General features: G+C 37.3%; 1 protein-coding gene across 2 annotated transcripts; it reads left to right on the top strand.

The window, feature by feature from the left end:
• Positions 1-76: 76 nt before the first annotated feature.
• Positions 77-14,401, top strand: LOC106919903 (excitatory amino acid transporter 3-like). 2 transcript variants are annotated; one of them, XM_014990571.2, is made up of 14 exons: positions 77-4,667; positions 4,751-4,917; positions 6,299-6,439; positions 7,974-8,066; positions 9,526-9,643; positions 9,858-9,900; positions 9,984-10,037; positions 10,121-10,302; positions 10,437-10,547; positions 10,622-10,744; positions 10,895-11,086; positions 11,772-11,906; positions 12,000-12,121; positions 13,604-14,401. In XM_014990571.2, exons 2-14 carry the CDS (start codon positions 4,824-4,826, stop codon positions 13,633-13,635), a joined length of 1,440 nt encoding a protein of 479 aa, XP_014846057.2. In that variant the 5' UTR covers positions 77-4,667; positions 4,751-4,823; the 3' UTR covers positions 13,636-14,401. The 2 variants fall into 2 exon arrangements, with proteins under 2 accessions (XP_014846057.2, XP_014846058.2); XM_014990572.2 differs by lacking the exon at positions 10,622-10,744.
• The last annotated feature ends 2,047 nt before the right edge of the window (positions 14,402-16,448 follow it).

Below are 16,448 nucleotides of genomic sequence, written 5' to 3'. Positions count from 1 at the left end.
ACTACAGCAGGCCTAGAAATTGTGCGACTGGTTTTAAACTGAAAATGCAAAATATCTGAAATGAATTGACTTTTTATTTTTTCAGATCTGTAATATAGTTTTGATAATGTCATAGTTTTTATTCTTATATATATACACGAGGCTTTGAATAAGTATTCACACCCTGAAACTGTTTTTGTCACATTACAACCACAAACGTTATTGAAATTTTAGGATGTAGGTGACAGAGCCACAGTCATTTTCTTCCTTCACCGACTAGTATTTATCTTCAGCTCTGATGAGCCTGCTGTAGAAAAACATCCCCACAGTATGATCCTGCCACCACCATGTTTTACTGTGATGAGGGATTTTTTTTTCAAGGTGATTTCCGACACTGGTTTTCCTTCACACATTGTTCTGCATGTAGGCTAAAATGTTCTATTATGGTTTCATCTGCGTCAAAAAAAAAATTGGTCCTTTTTGACAGACTCCACCCACCTTTGCAAGGTGGACTGAATTTTAATTTGGGTTATTAGTAAGAATAACATACATTATATAATTTATGTCATGCCTTTCAGCTTTTGATTTGGAAAAACACTGATGAATGTTGCACTACTTTGTGCAACATTTAAGTGTGAAAGAGTTCTAGGGCCATTTATGCAATTTGCAGGGTGCTGTATTGCATGTCTTTCACACAAAAAAAAATGCAACTTCAGCTACAGATGAGAACACCAGCCTGAGATACTGTATGTGCGTGTTGACTGTAAAACCTTGAATCATCCTCTGCTGAGTGGTCTGAAACCATGACAAGCAGGGACTTCCACCATTTTCTCAGCTTTCTTGGCAGAAGTGACTAAGTGAAGCGCCGTGAGATCAAATGTTCGAACCTTTGTTTATTCCTGTAGGTTGATCAACAGCACATGCCTCCTGCTTCCTGTCATGCAAATACCACGTTCAAAAATGTTGATGTTTAATTTTCTTTTTATTTTTATTATTGTTATTTTGCTGTTTATGAAGTTATTTTTTCCATTTGTGGTTCAACATTTAAATTGAATTTGCAGTTACGATTTCCAAACTTTTAAATAAAGTTTGGTTTAACTTTATTTAAAGTTTTAACTTTATTTAAAGTTATACCAAATAATATTTGGTCCAAATCAGTCAAATTTGATTAACAAAGCAACTTTAGATTTCGGCTGAAACCAAAAGATGTCAAACGCCATTTGAGATGATTGTATAAAGAAGCTCCATAAAATGAAAATCAGAGTGTCGTCAGTAAGATGCTTCCTTACACCGTTGTAATACAGGCCACTTAAGGAGATCCTTCCTGGCCACAGACATCAGTGTATATAGTGACTCTTTGAAGAAACTTTGGATAATGAGCGCTGCACCATCATCAATTTTCTCTTTATAATTAGGCAGTGGAAACGCAGCACGCACACGAACCATTTTTTATGGATCAAGACCAGCATTGAGTATGGGAGAAAATGTATCTATTTGGATTATTTGGACTCTTGACTTTGTAACTTTTACTCTAAACCAGTTATCTGTGGCCAGGTCAAAATGAAACTTTCCTTTTTTCTCATGAAAGGTATTGCCATGCATTGTCAAGTGTTTGAATTTAATTTATCAAAGTCTGGATGATCAATAGCATTTCACATATTGATGAGGTGTATAAACTTCTCTAAGGTTCGATACCACATCCCTTTGTAATCCATTAACCTCTCCCTGGAGTTCAGGCCAACCTTAGATTTATAGGGACCTACTGTAATAAATCCACTTGTACATCATTTAGTGTCTTGGGGGATTTGCAGTGCATTCCTGTCTGCAAAACATCATCTATCCCAGCCTTATATTCTCATCTGCATTTTGAAGAGTCCGAACAACACCCACCACAGTTAGCATACCTTGTCGTGAACCCAGTGCACATTTTAAATTTGATTCCACGTGCCAGCCGCTCTCGGCGTGGTGGTGGTAGAGAGAGGGGCTGTTTGTCCAAAGCAACACCTTGGTTTTGACACCATTTGACTCCCCAGCTGGGAGCCTTAACCTCATCAATCTTGCTGCTAAACGGAGAGCACTCAATAGGATGGTGTATTGACACGCTCTGAACTCCATTGTTCACTGGAACTGAGCACTCAGCAGGTTAGAGGCCTGAGTGTCTCCTTGGATCAATGCAGGAGTTGTTCGCCCTTAGCAGCAGGAGCAGTTAGAGGACAACGGTGGCTCCCTGTGCACCTTAGACACCTTCTCTGGTCCAGCAAGAACAAGTCTTGGAGCTCAATTGGTAATCCTGTCTCAGTTTTTATGGTTTCATATCACTCTAAATGATGAAGTGGATTCTAAACTTGCAGATAGCTCGAGGAGGTTGATCACTATTAGTCCAATCATTGCACAAGCAGTGAAATCATCAGTCGAAAATGCTGAATTTTTCATCAGTAGCTATTCTTAACTTTCTGAGACTGAACTCTAGACCATGAATGGGCTCAGGAAGGATTACAGGTGCATTTTAACAACTTAAATAAAACTGTAACGGTTGGTCATTTGATTAATTTAAATCTAAAAGTGAAGTATATATTCCCTCAGAGTGATACTTGTAGGGAATTTTTTAACTTTGATGGCTTACAGCGAATGAAACCCAAAATCCAGTTTCTCCGAAAGCCAGAATTTCACATAGGACCAATGAAATGTGTTTTAAAACTGAGCTCTGATGTCCAGTGTGCACCCGCCTCTCGCCCGTTAACCGCTAGAGATGGGCACAAGAAATAAACGTGTTAGATAATGGACGGACGGATGGATATTAATATTGAATTTTCATGTTATGACCATTTAATGGCTTAGACAAACATGGAAAAGACAGACTGATTTACCAGGCTTTCAGTGGCTCCCTCAAGCAGGGTAAGCCACAAAAAGTGATTGGTAAAGAAACTGTTTTTCCAGACTGCTATGTCCAATCATGTCAATGGGAAACTAACAAACTGTAGTGGAAAAAAGCATAAAGCCATCAGAGAGAACCACCACTTTGGAGGATTGTGAAGAAAATTAAAATCCAATGTTCATTTGGGGCACTCAGCCTAAATTAACATTGTTTTTGATGACAAGCTGAAGGCAGAGTGTCGCAAGAAACAGGAGCTTCTTAAAAAAGACAGGCCAATTTCATGGCATTATTATGTGATTTCCAAGCACATAGTGCCATTTTTTTCAAGTAACTATGTTAACTATAGTTGTTAAAAAATGCTACATTAAATATGACTTAAAGAACTTTTACTTTTTAAATCAATGCCTCGAAAAGGGGCCTATGTCACTTTAAAAACTTCTGCTCTTTCTGAAACTCCGCCTTCAGGAAGTCATCACCACATCTCTCTTCTATTAACTCTAGCAACGTTTCTGCTAGAGGAGGAGCTGAGTTTCCAAGGCGGTGCTACATCCTCCCAGGCGTTTTGCACAGCCAGATAAAAGGTTTTCTCAAACATGCATAAAAGAATCGAGGCAAAATTCCAGGTACATTTTATTACTTGCAATTTTATAGCAGCATGTGCTTGGAAAATGCATATTACCGCCCTTTTAAGCCACTCATGACCAGAAGCATCTCACCTATGTTAAGCAACAGTGTGGCATTTCTTTTTTTTTTCTTTTTTTTTTGTGAATGAAGGTACAAAGGTCTCCAGAAAAAATAAAGAGGATCAATGGATTAAACTTGATTGAGGTCAAGTGTGAACTTTCTACAGTCTATGATAATCTGTGGAGTCATGTTATTTACTGGTGTCGGTTTACTGTATTTTTATCAAGACCAAACTCAAGGCAGGAATCTACTAGGAAAATTTAAGAGCTCCTCGGATTCCCCTCCACTGTCAAGACTTAGACTTTCCAGCACCTACCTGCACCACCTAATCTATCTGTATCTGCTTAAATGACAGAGGCATCACTGTGCTGGAGTGGGCAACAAACTCACCTTAACCTCACAGAGAAGATATGGTTAGGAAACTGCAACACACCAGACCCAACAATGCAGATGAACTGAAGGACAAAGCAATCTGATCTTCCTTAGCAACTCAACAGAACAAAAGGCCAATCGCCCCCAGAGCCATGCTGCTCCGATGCACTAATTCATGCAAAAAGGAACATCGACTAAGTGTAAATGCATATAATCACATACGTTTCACTGACAAACAGTGAAACTATTAAAAATCCTTTTTTATTATTCCGATAGTGTATTCAAAATTTCCAAGACATTTGAGGATGTGAACCACCAAATAAAACACAGACACGTTGAAAAAATAAAATTAAGTGCAATCAAATAAATTAGTACACAAACGAGCAGACCAGAATAATTTTTGGAAAATTTGTGATCAGATTAGAATACATGTAAACCTAGATTAACAAAGATCTCAAAAGGAAACGTTTTAACTGGATGACACCTTGAGACAGAAAGCCTCTGTCTGTCTCAAGCCAGCTCTCTTGAAGTTGGCTTCAAGAGAGCTGGCTCTCTTGAAGCCAACTTGAAGAACGAAGAGACTCAAGACATTTGCTCTGTTGATTTGCTAGATTAGTTTTCTGTTAAGTGTTTAGGTTTAAAAAAGGTGCATCATTTAGAATGATCGAGACTCTTTTTTTTAAACTGAATAGGGAATAACTAAAAGCTGTTAGTCAATTGCTTAGTCATCGTGCTCCACTGAACTTCATTCACCGTAGTAAGTTTGTATTTGTCTCGTTTCTGCTTTTTAAAAGTCTTCGTTAGTGGTATTTGACTAATTTGCTTCATGTAATTTGCGAGGGTAAACCAGTCGTAGACTAGCGGTGGATGCTAACTTGCTAATGTCAATGAAATCTGTTGGACCGCTGAAGAAATGTCTACCAGAGACTGGAGCAGGAGGTGCATCCGGAGTTGTTTTAACACAAGGAATGCGTTGACATTTGTGACTCTATCGGCTGTTGTTGTGGGTAAGTATGTGTTTATTCTATGCAACATGAAAAAGGCAACATATCTTGAACCTAGTGTTGACAACAGTGTTCTGCTATGACAACATGTTTAACTTAAAAATATATATTTTTTATTTTCGTGTTCGCTGCTTAATACACGTCATAAGTTAAATAAAGCATTTATAGACTTTTATTTAGCGGAAGAGTACAAGCTAGACAATACTAGCGTACCCGCTTCAACAGAAACTAACGTTGGGAGAACCGTTTGTTGGCTGAAGCTAAACTCCATATTTTGTTGTCAAGGCAACCCAGTGATGTTTATTTACTTATTTTAAATCTAGCAGCCGTGTACCTGGCTGTTTTTGTCCTTCGAACAATGTCGTTCCATCCGAGTAAATTATAGTATCAGAAAGGTCATTTAAATCACAAATTTAGTTCAAAAAGTAAGACTTATGTACTTGACAGACTATGATCACATTACGATAAATTTCATGTCGTCATTTAAGTCAATTTGTGTCATTTTGAGCGTAAACTGATAAGAAAAAAGGACACACACATTTAGAACCAATTATTTGTGTCATTCATAAAGAGGGAAACTCAAATGTTGTCTATATACTTATACAAAATGTACATATAGCAACCGTACACAAATCCTACCAGGCTCCTTAAATATTTTATCGCTGTTTATTCAGACTAAACTGACTAATATTTTACCTTCTTTATGAAGAGTAAATTCACTCTTTTAAAGTGCACAAATTCCATGACAGAGATATATTATGAAAATGTATATAATCACACTTCAGTTGATATTTGATGGTGATCATTGAATGAAATATTTAGTGAAATGCATAGATAACTGAAATGTGACGTAAATCAAACATCTACAATGTAAAGTAAATGGGAAATAATCCATGTAGCTGCCATTGCTTTGACATTTTATTTTCCATTGCATTTTACTATCTATCCTTTTTCTGGTGAAAGCCAAGTTGAATATTATTTACAGGTTTGTACAAAGCTCAGACTTGAATTCCATTGAATGTCTATGGGGCACACTGAAGGCCAGGGTCTTTGTGAGAATACCATCAAATCTCGAGTAGCGTGAAATATTTGCCAAAGACTTATTACAAACGACAATAAACAACTGCATGTTGTATCCAGCAAAGAGGATGACATCAGAGGAGCTAATAGCTTTGCTGGATTTTGGTTTTGTGAAAGAATTTGGTGAAAATAAATTCTATGTAAGCATCCAAAAGAAAGAGTAGGATGTTTGGAACTGCTGTGATGAAAAATCAGCACTTGAGACATTTTTGAAAAAAATAATTAAAGTTTCATCAGGGGGGGGGGATAATCATTTTGATCTCAACTGTGTATGGATACCAAAACGTCTTTTGTTCTTTTGAAGGTGTTGCTATTGGCTTGGTTTTGAAGACCTTTACAACTCTTACATTGTACCAGAGAGCGTGGCTTCGCATTCCCGGAGAATTTCTTTTCCGGCTGATGCAGTTTGTTACTGTCCCTCTGCTGATGACAAATGTGATACTCGGTAAGTTACAAGAGAGATCTCTAATGCTGTCAGCTGTCACACAAGTTTTAAAGGCCAAGTTTCTAAAAATAGAATGTAATAATTCACTAAGTTGACTGCAAAATACAGCAAAGGCTTCTGAATTATTCTTGCAGCATTTAGTTTTTCTTATCATTTTGTGTGCACCTTGTTGTCGTTAAACAGAATTTACTGTATTTTTCTGTAAAGATGTAGCTGAGATTTTATTAAAATGGAAAAATGCAACAAAATACAAAAATATTTCAATTGAAACCTGTAGACATTTTAAATAAACTATTGTCATAATTACTGACAACAGTCTGCTGAGATAACAAATATGCATTCACAAATATACTTTTTTGAGCTCAAACTCAAAGATAAAACACAGCCTCAGATTGTAGCTATGGTAACAAAGCAGTCGAACTATGAAGATTGTTCTTTACACTTTGACAATGTAAACTTGCCATCTCCTTAAAATCTTAAATTTAAATGTTACACAATTTTTAATTTATTTTTAATTCGTCTTTGCTGAAACCATTAAATCAAATTTACCAATGTTGACATTCTTGATAAACAAATGTTAAAATTCTAGATCAGTCTGTGTTAAAATTGTGGGGGCCCTGAAGATCTGGGGGACCCAAGCAGCTGCTTTGTTCATTTGTACATTAGGTGCCAAATGTGACCAGTGTTTGGAGCTGTTTTAAGATCCAGTGGCTGATAACTTAATTAGGACTTAAAAGTTGTGCAAAAAATGTATATTTATTCTTAATTGTATTTTTTTATTTTTTATTTTTTGGCTCATTGATTTTAAGACTATAGTTATGTGTTTAAGCATCATCAGCAATGGCTTCCAGTAACGTAGTAATATTCCAGCACATTAATATTTTTACATTTCCTGTAAACATAATACTTTTTAATACAAAAACCACAGTGACCCACTGGTGGACCTCTTGGGTTCCCCAACCACCAGGCTTGGCAAGTTTCTTTTCATCCTCTGAGCTTGGGTCCTCTACCAGAGGCCTGGGAGCTTGAGGGTTTTGCGCAGTATCTTGGCTGTGCCTAGAACTGCACATTTCTGTACTGAGATGTCTGTTCCTGGATACTTTATCTTTTATGTATATATATACATATGTATATGTGTGTGTGTGTGTGTATATATATATATATATATATATATACATTTTGATCTCTCCTGTTAGCTTTATCTCTGTCAATATTATCTCCAATTCATGAAGGCTGAATTGTCTCATACACATATTTTACTGCTTTCAGTATGAGACAGCAGAATACGTTTAATCTGTGTTTGTAATTGTGTTTATTTTGAGTCATTTAACCTTCTCTATGGTACTTAAGACAGGTTTTTGTTATGGACTTTAAATCAGGGTTGTAAGGGCCAAAGGATTAACTTAAATGTCCTTGAAGGATTTACATCAATGATTTTCTCCTTAGCTACCTTCATGTTACAACAGTATGTTTACCTATTGTGCATTATTTTATTTTTAATCTTTCTCAACCCATGTTTTTGTTGTTTCCACAGGAATTGCTGGTGCCACTCTCAGTCCCTCCAAAAAGATCACCAGATGTGCATTAACATACTTTATCTTTACAACAGTAATGTCTTTGATAACAGGTAAGAGGAATCTTGCTTACCAACATGAATTCTTTCATTTCTTAAAGGAGCATTTGTTTTCTCACTGCATATGCAGTATTGTCTGGATTTCAACTCCAACTTGCTATCTGGGCGACCAGGCTTTGTTGATCAAAGACCTTTGGGTGCGTTGAGGGTACATTACAAACAGCCAGCCATTAGCTTTCTCCATTATTTCCTATACCTAAACTACCCTGCTCTTCCCCACCAAGTTCCCCTATAAATATATTTTATTTTACCGATTTTATTTCACTGATTTATGCAGTTTGAAAAAGTATGGCACTGATTATAACATTTTCCAGGTCTGAATAACTAGGAAAACAAGAACATGGAGAATACAAAAAGGCTGAGATAAAATCTTTGTAACATCTTTGTCTTTGTAACAGACCCTCATGCTGAGGGTCTGTTACAAAGACCCTCAGCATGAACTTTGCACTAGAACTTTAATAAGTTCTAGTGCAAAGAGCTTTTTACTACTACTGCCACTTTAACAGTTAATGGTTTAGCAGTTATTGTAGTGGTCAAAATTAGTGACTGATTTAAAAAAAATCTAATTTATCTACGTAAGCTTATTTTATATGAGCAAGCAAACAAATAATTCAATAACCAGTTTAAATAGGAAAACAAATTTTATTGCCTAAAATGCTGAAACATAGCTTTCTTATAGTGAAATTATGAACATTTGTAGCAAAGTATGTATCTGTAGCTAAAAAAAATTAAATTTTTTTTAGTAACGTGTCAACATGAAAAGCTCAGACCTTTCTGCTTGAGTTAATAAAAATATCTGATCTGTTTAGCTTCTTTTTTTTTTTTTGATTAACCAATTAATAACTAAATAGCAAAAGGTGCTTAACCCAAGAGGTTTTTTACACAATTTGAACCAGAACAAGCCAAAACCTTTCCACTTGAGGAATTCTGGTTAGAACAGAATTCCTCAAGTGGAAAATGCAAAATGTATTGTGTACATTTTGCATTGTACACAATGCATTGTACACAATGCAAAATGTGTAAAATTTTTTATGGTTTTGGCTAAATTACTTCTCTGAATATGTTTCTCTTTCAGCAAATGAATATGAGCCTGTTTACTCTAGTTAGCAATTAATTGCTTACTAAATTAGTGATTACGATTATTTCAATTCTTGTGTTAAATCGTTTATTGAAATTGTCCTTGATAGATGGATGGACAGACTGACAGATAGATACATTTTGGCTTCTATTGCTCCAGTAATAAATTAATACAGTTATACTGCTGGCTGGTAGAAGTTGTAAATTGTTGAAACAGTAATTCTCAAGTGGCCATTCTCTGTTATGAAACCCTCAAGAATTCTGTTACGTAAAGATGGTAACTGTAGCTCGATAAAAATAGCCTTTATCAAGCCTTCAAGTGTCCTTTTACTCTTACTGAACATCTTTAACTCTTGTTCTGGATCATGTGTCATAGGAATCACCCTGACAATGCTGATCAAACCAGGGATCAGTGCAAATGCCGAACAACCAGATGACGGTATTGAATCTGAGGATGCCTACAGCACCATTGATGCCCTGTCTGATCTAATAAGGTGAAAGCAAATTCTAAGTGTGTAGCCTGATTCTTACTAACAAAAAAAATTTCATTTTTATCTTTGTGTGATATTTTTTTATATCAGCCTCTTTTACATCAATAATTTAGAACATACTGAGACTGTCTCTTGCCGTTGGCATAAAAACATGTTTAAAGTGGACCAAAAGTTATGTTCCTCCCTCTCATGGTGTTTTTGTCGCTCTGCTGTGTAGAAACCTCATTCCACACAATCTGATTCTGCTGAGCTACAAACAGGTGTGTCTCAATCACTTATGAAATTAGAAGGCTCCATTAAGCAGACCATCAAATATTCATGACTTAACTCTATTTGGTTTTAGTACAAGACTAGGAAGGTGTTCAAGGAGTCACAAGAGGTCAACGGTACCCTTACGGTGAAAAACATTTTTTTTCTGCAATATTCAGGCACTAAGCTGGCATCTAGCTGTATGTTTTTACTGAGTTTCTTCTCTTATAGGGAAATCTAGACTTGCATTTAGTAGGCGAAAACATGCGAGGAGTTAACATGCTCGGATTGATAGTGGTGTCAGTTTTCATTGGGAAGAGCATTAGGAAGATTGGAGCTGTGGGCGGAACCTTTCTGGAGGTCATCAACACCGTCAACATTGTCTCCAAAAGTTTGGTGAAAATAATAATGATGTAAGTGAATACAGCATCTTTTGTTGTTCATGACAGGTTTTGGGCAGACTAAATTTACCAAAGGATTTGAGGTTCAAGGAAAATTGTGACCGGTCCGAATTAGGATTTTCTCTTCTTGTTTTGTGACCTTCTAGCTATTTTCCCATTGCAGTGATGTTCATGATGGCAAGCTATGTTCATACCATTGCAGACGACTGGCAGACTGTTGTTAGCCTTGGAAAGTTCATCACCGTAATTGTTACTGGGTAGGTTCTCTGCCATCAGCTGGTTTCTCACTCATTTCGTCAAGTGTAACTAAAACTGACATACTGTCTAATAGACTTCTCATCCATGGTTTTTTGGTGTTGCCACTCATCTGCTTCGTGTGTATGAGAAGGAACCCATACCCAATCTTTCCAGGGATTGCACCTGCATTGCTTAGGGGGATGCTCGTTTCACGCTCGTAGGACAATTCCACTGTGTTTTTTTCTTTTTATTTAAAATTCACATTTTGTGTGTGTGTGTGTGTGTGTGTCAAATGACGACATTGCAGCAACGTTGGAAGAATTTCTAAATGTCCAATGCAGAGAACTTGTGCCTGTGTCTCTTTAAGTTATGCGGCATCAGAGACATTCAGCTGTTGCGAAGATAGACTGAGGATCAACAAAAGAATAACTCGTTTCATGCTGCTCATTGGGATTCACGCCAATATGGATGGAACGGTCCTTTATGAGATTTCCGCTGCCCTGTTCATTGCTCAACTCTCAGGCTCCAGGTTGCACTGGAGCAACATCATCAGCATTGCGTAAGTCACTATTCCATCCTCCACATATTCAGTCATGTGTCCGACACCTTCCTCTGAAATTTTGGTCCATTTGGCTTTTTCAAGGCTCCATGTGTTCAACACTAGAGGTGTCGTTTCGGGGACTATCATCTCAACGCCATCCATTATCTTACACGCTTATGTGTGCTAGTGCTTATGTCTAGCTGCCAATGGGCGAGAGGTGGGGTACCCCATGAACAGGTCGCCAGTCCCATTGCAGGGCAACATAGAGAGACAAACAATCATGAACACACACACTTTGGGAGAATTTAGAGAGATCAATCAGTGTTTTCGAACTGAAGGAGGAAGCCAGAGTAACTGGAGAGAACCCACACAGGGAGAAGATGCAAACTCCGTGCAGAAAAGAGCCTGGGGATTCAAACTCACGACCTTCTTGCTGCAAGGCAACAGTGCTGCTAACAGTGCTGTACACCCCTCAGGTTTGAGATACTATCATTGGATGTGGGCTTGGTTTTAACCCCATCAGTGCTCGAAGACAGTATTGTGTCATCTGCAAAGAACACATTGTCGAGGGTACTTTCAGTTGAGACACATTTATCCGCATCGGTTTTACAGATTTTACATGTTTCCCCCCCAGCACCCTCAGTGGATTTACATAATTTCAGAGTGGTTTGTCTTTATGATCTCCTCCACTTTTTCTCTTTAGTGTGACAGTGGCAGTGGCCACTCTTGGAGAGGCAGGAATCCCCGCTACAGGAATGATGACCACCCTCTTCATTTTGACCATCACTGGGATTCCAGTGAGACCTGCCTCCCTTTTGCTCTCCATTGAATGGCTGCTGTACGTTTTTAGCAAAATTTTATTCATTTTTTTTAACCTGATGTCAGACATATAAAAGGTTTTAAAAACTCTTTCTTTTTTATGTCTTATCAGAGATCGCCTCAATGCCGCTGTCAATATCATGAGCGACTGTTTTGGTGTTTTTCTCGTTGCTAATGTGTCAGAAGGAGAACTGAAAAAAATGGAGGAGGAGATGCCTTATGAGCATCTACCAGGTAAGGCTGCAGGGGTTTTTTTGCACATATGACTGTGTACTTACACTGTGTACTGGTTACACTTACAAGTTACTCTTTTAAAGTAGTGGGAATATCTACAGTAGTGTTAGATTTTAAACGAAGTATCATCCATCCATTTTCTTCGACTTATCTCTGGGTCGGGTCATGGAGGCAGCAACCTAAGCAGGGAGACCCAGACTTCCCTCTCACCAGCTACTTGGGCCAGCTCTTCCGGGAGAATCCCAGGATATTCCCAGACCGAGCTTCTCACCCTATTTCTAAGGGAGAGCCCAGACACCCTGTGGTGGAAACTCATTTCAGTTTCTTGTGTTCTTTCGGTCACTTCCCAGAGCTTGTGCCTCCATAGATGAGGGTTGGAATGCAGATCAACTGCCAAATCACCTCAACAGATCGATACAGCGCCCACATCACTGTGTGATTGTGATATGCTTGTTGATCTCCCACTCCATTTTTCCCTAATTTGTGAACAAGACTTCAAGATACTTAAAGTCATCCCTTTGAAGAGCTCTACAGAGCACTGACTTATATTTAATTCTTTATATTTCTTTTTAAGAAGCCAAGCTGGGGGTCACTTGTTTTATTTTGAAAACTTTCACTGATAGGATACAAATGATTTTATGAGCCGGAAAAAAATTCAATATTTCTCCTGGGATATGTTACACTTTGCTTTGTTGTGCTGCTGTCATAGGAAAAGTACATATAGATTCTATATACTGCTCAAAAAAATAAAGGGAACATTTCACTTTAATTTTGTGTGTATCCAAATCCAGGCCTCCATTGGTTAATAAATTTGATTTCCATTGATGATTTTTGTGTGATTTTGTTGTCTTCACATTCAACTTTGTACAGAACAAAGTATTCAATGAGAATATTTCATTCATTCAGATCTAGGATGTGTTATTTGAGTGTTCCCTTTATTTTTTTGAGCAGTGTATATATATATATATATATATATATATATATATATATATATATATATATATATATACACATCAGTTTCTTTTATTTTACTTTTTATAGGTACATGTTTGAGTAAAATGAACATTGTTCTTTTTTTCTGTGAACAACTGACAACCTGTCTCCGAAACTCCAAGCAAAAATTTTGTATTTATTTGCAGAAAATGACAAGTGCTCAAAATAACAAAAAAGATGCAGTGCTGTCAGACCTCAAATAATGCAAAGAAAACAAGTTCATATACATTTAGAAACAACAACATTAATGTTTTATTAACTCAGGAAGAGTTCAGAAACCAATACTTGGTGGAATAACCATGAGGTTTTTAATGGGGTTCAATGCAGTGGTCTCTCTTTTTTTTTTTTCCCAGAGACGTATATGTGTATATATATGTATGTATGTATAGTATTTTATATATTCTATAGGCATTAGTTTCCAGCATAGAAATGCACCATGGGTTATTATTCGCACAGCTTCATCGATGTCTTGTGTTTTTGTCTGTTTAGAAGCGTGGAAGCCACCAGATGAACTTGCTTAAACAGCAGCCCTTAGCAGTCCTTAACAACGACACGATTGTTGACAGTTGTAAAGATGAAGAGATGGACTTCAGCATTTCTATTTTTTGTGCCATTAGCATATTTATCACCTTTGTAAGTTTTTGCCTTGTAATGGTATTGCTGTTATTTTTAATGAGCATGCTGACAGTTATTTCAATATTGGGTTTGTTTGGGGGGAAAATATATATATTTAAGTTTGTTTTTTTGGGGTTTTTTTTTTGGTTTGTTTGTTTGTTTTTTTTAGTTACTTTTATTGTTTTTGTCATTTGCACTTCTTATAGCATTTTACAGTACTACAGTACTTTTGGATAACTTCAGCATTCTGTCATTATATAAGATGTTGTTTGGTACTAAAAAACAATAAACGTGCACTTGAGCAGAATTATTTTAAGTTTATTTATTTTACAATAATTTTGTATAATGCGTTGGGTTTTTTTTAGATTTGTTTTTTTTTTTTTTATGTTCTGGCACTAGTGCCTCATATTTGTCAGTAATCCGACAGGCGGAAGTTGAGAAAGGAAAGGAATGCTGCAAAGGAACTGAGGAAAGGAGTTGAACTTGGGACTTCCACATATATGTAGCCTCTCCACACGAGGCACCTGCTCTAACCGCTGCGCCACACGACGCCCCTGCGATGTGTATGTTTGTCCATCTATGCTGTATGTTATGTATAGCAATTTGTTCAGAAGCAAGGTGTCTATGTGGATCTTGTAATTATCAATAAACTGTAGAAACTTATTTCACAAATATCCAGTTTGTAATTGAAACGTTCAATCTCGAACTTCAAGAGAATTTTTTTTACTTTGTTCAGCTTTTCCTGATCGGTTTTAGAATCTGTTTCAAAGTTACTTTATTTATTCTTCATTTTTAAAAGTCTTGACCCAACATAAATCTCTGAGCGTTTGCACCTTTACACATTTCTGATCTCTCAGACCTGCTAATCAGCTCATCCTGAGCTTACCTCAGAGAGGACTGAGTTGGGGAATGACCTCTTGTTAAAGTTTAGACATGAAAAAGAAAGATTTTTCAAGATCACTACTTTTGGTGCCATTCAAGTGATGATTTCATGGTTGGTCGATTCCGTTTTATCTTAAATTAGTTGTTTTTTTTTTTGGCTTCTATTCTCTTTTTATTTTTTTGCCATTATATTTGAATATAATGGCAAAAATATAACAATACATAACAAAATATAACAATAGTGAATTCACTATTGTTGTATTGTGTAGCTCTTTTTTTTTTAAAGATCTTTTAAAGCAAAATTGGACTGAATTTGACTGCAGAAAACTAAAGCTTTTTTTCCTACACCTTCTGGATCCTAGCTTTGCAAACGTCTTCGGGAGCTGCATCCTATTCCTCACTTTAATTGCTGTAATTGGTCACACTAGAGAATTTGTGGATTAAAGGTATTCATTACTCTGTTGCTGCTACAGTGTAAATCCTCATGTTTTTACAAGAATTGCATTTTTTTATTCCAGTAAACCCCAGTGTTTGGAATATAAATGGAGACCGGACACTTCTGTATCAAGAGCACTTCCCGTTTTTGATGATATACAAACCTGTACAAGTAGACTGAAGGCAAGAAGTGTTTCTTTTTTCTTTTTTTTTTGCCACATCCCAATTTCCTCAGCACTCTCCCGGTGGTGTTTGTGTGCGCAGATCACATCGTAACGCTCTTCTCTAAAAGCAGCGTTTCACCAACTGAGTGGCTGCTGAACACCGGGGCTCCTTCTGGGTGAAAATGAGAACATTTGACAAGTCAAGGTCACTGGAGGAGGGGGTTTGCCCGTATAAGGCTTCAACTGCAGGGCCGAGCGAACACCGCCAAGTCATAAAGCACTTTGTCATCACTGGCGATATAAACTCTCAACAATCAAATGGGATCACACACACACACCCCTCCCAACCTGCCTGGCGTGGCCTCTGTCTGGATCTTCACTGGCTTCGTTGCAGAGTCTCTTCTTGAACTTGAACAAAATCTGGACTCATCTTATTTGCAGGCAGAGGAAGCTGACTGGTTAATATTTCTGAACGGTCGAACATTGAGCTGCCAGAGGAATGGAGGGCGAGTGGACATGAGAACACGAGGAGATCCAGGTTGCAGAACTCCCTCGTTCTACGCTGGTGCTCAGATTGGATTATCTCGGCAAAGGCCTGTTAGCCTTTGCTTCTGCAGGCGATGCAGGGGGCAACAGGTGTGCTGCCTGCTGACGTTTGTTTAAATTACACTAATCACAGGCCCCGACTGTGGAAGCACCTAAAGCATCTTGGTAACAGGCAGGAAGGTGCTGGAAAGGTAGTGACAATTTCAAAAAGACTTAAATATAGAGGTGGTGCTGTGATGGTATGGCTGCTGGGCCACACTTACAGCAACTTGTTCAACAGAATCGTCAAAGTGGTGCAAAAAAAAAAAGGAATATCTGACCATCAGGCTGTAACCTTCAGCTCAAACTCACTTGCATTTGTAATCTTTAAAACATACATCAATGCTTTTAACCTTTAAACAGGTCAAAAAACCTTAAATGTGGCTGAATTAGAACTTTTGTGTAAAAAATGAATGAGCACAATTAGTTATTTTTAGGTGGAAATAATTTTTTCTCATAGCACCAGATCAATTTGGATAGGTATATTTTGCCTTGATAATAACAATAATAAAAATGAAAAATCATCACATGAGAACTTCTTTTTGATTATTTTGGACGTCAAAATCTAAGATCTGAAACATTTAATCACGACAAAATAAGAAAAACGTAAGTGAACGACAGCTTTTTTCCTGCTCTGTGCACAATTTAAACTG

This window comes from Poecilia mexicana, unplaced genomic scaffold, assembly GCF_051168715.1.
Source record: "Poecilia mexicana isolate PSO_F unplaced genomic scaffold, ASM5116871v1 scaffold_7, whole genome shotgun sequence".
In the NCBI taxonomy this organism is placed as follows: domain Eukaryota; kingdom Metazoa; phylum Chordata; class Actinopteri; order Cyprinodontiformes; family Poeciliidae; genus Poecilia; species Poecilia mexicana.
Note: the sequence above shows the minus strand (reverse complement) of the source record. Positions and strands in the feature narration are given on the sequence as shown.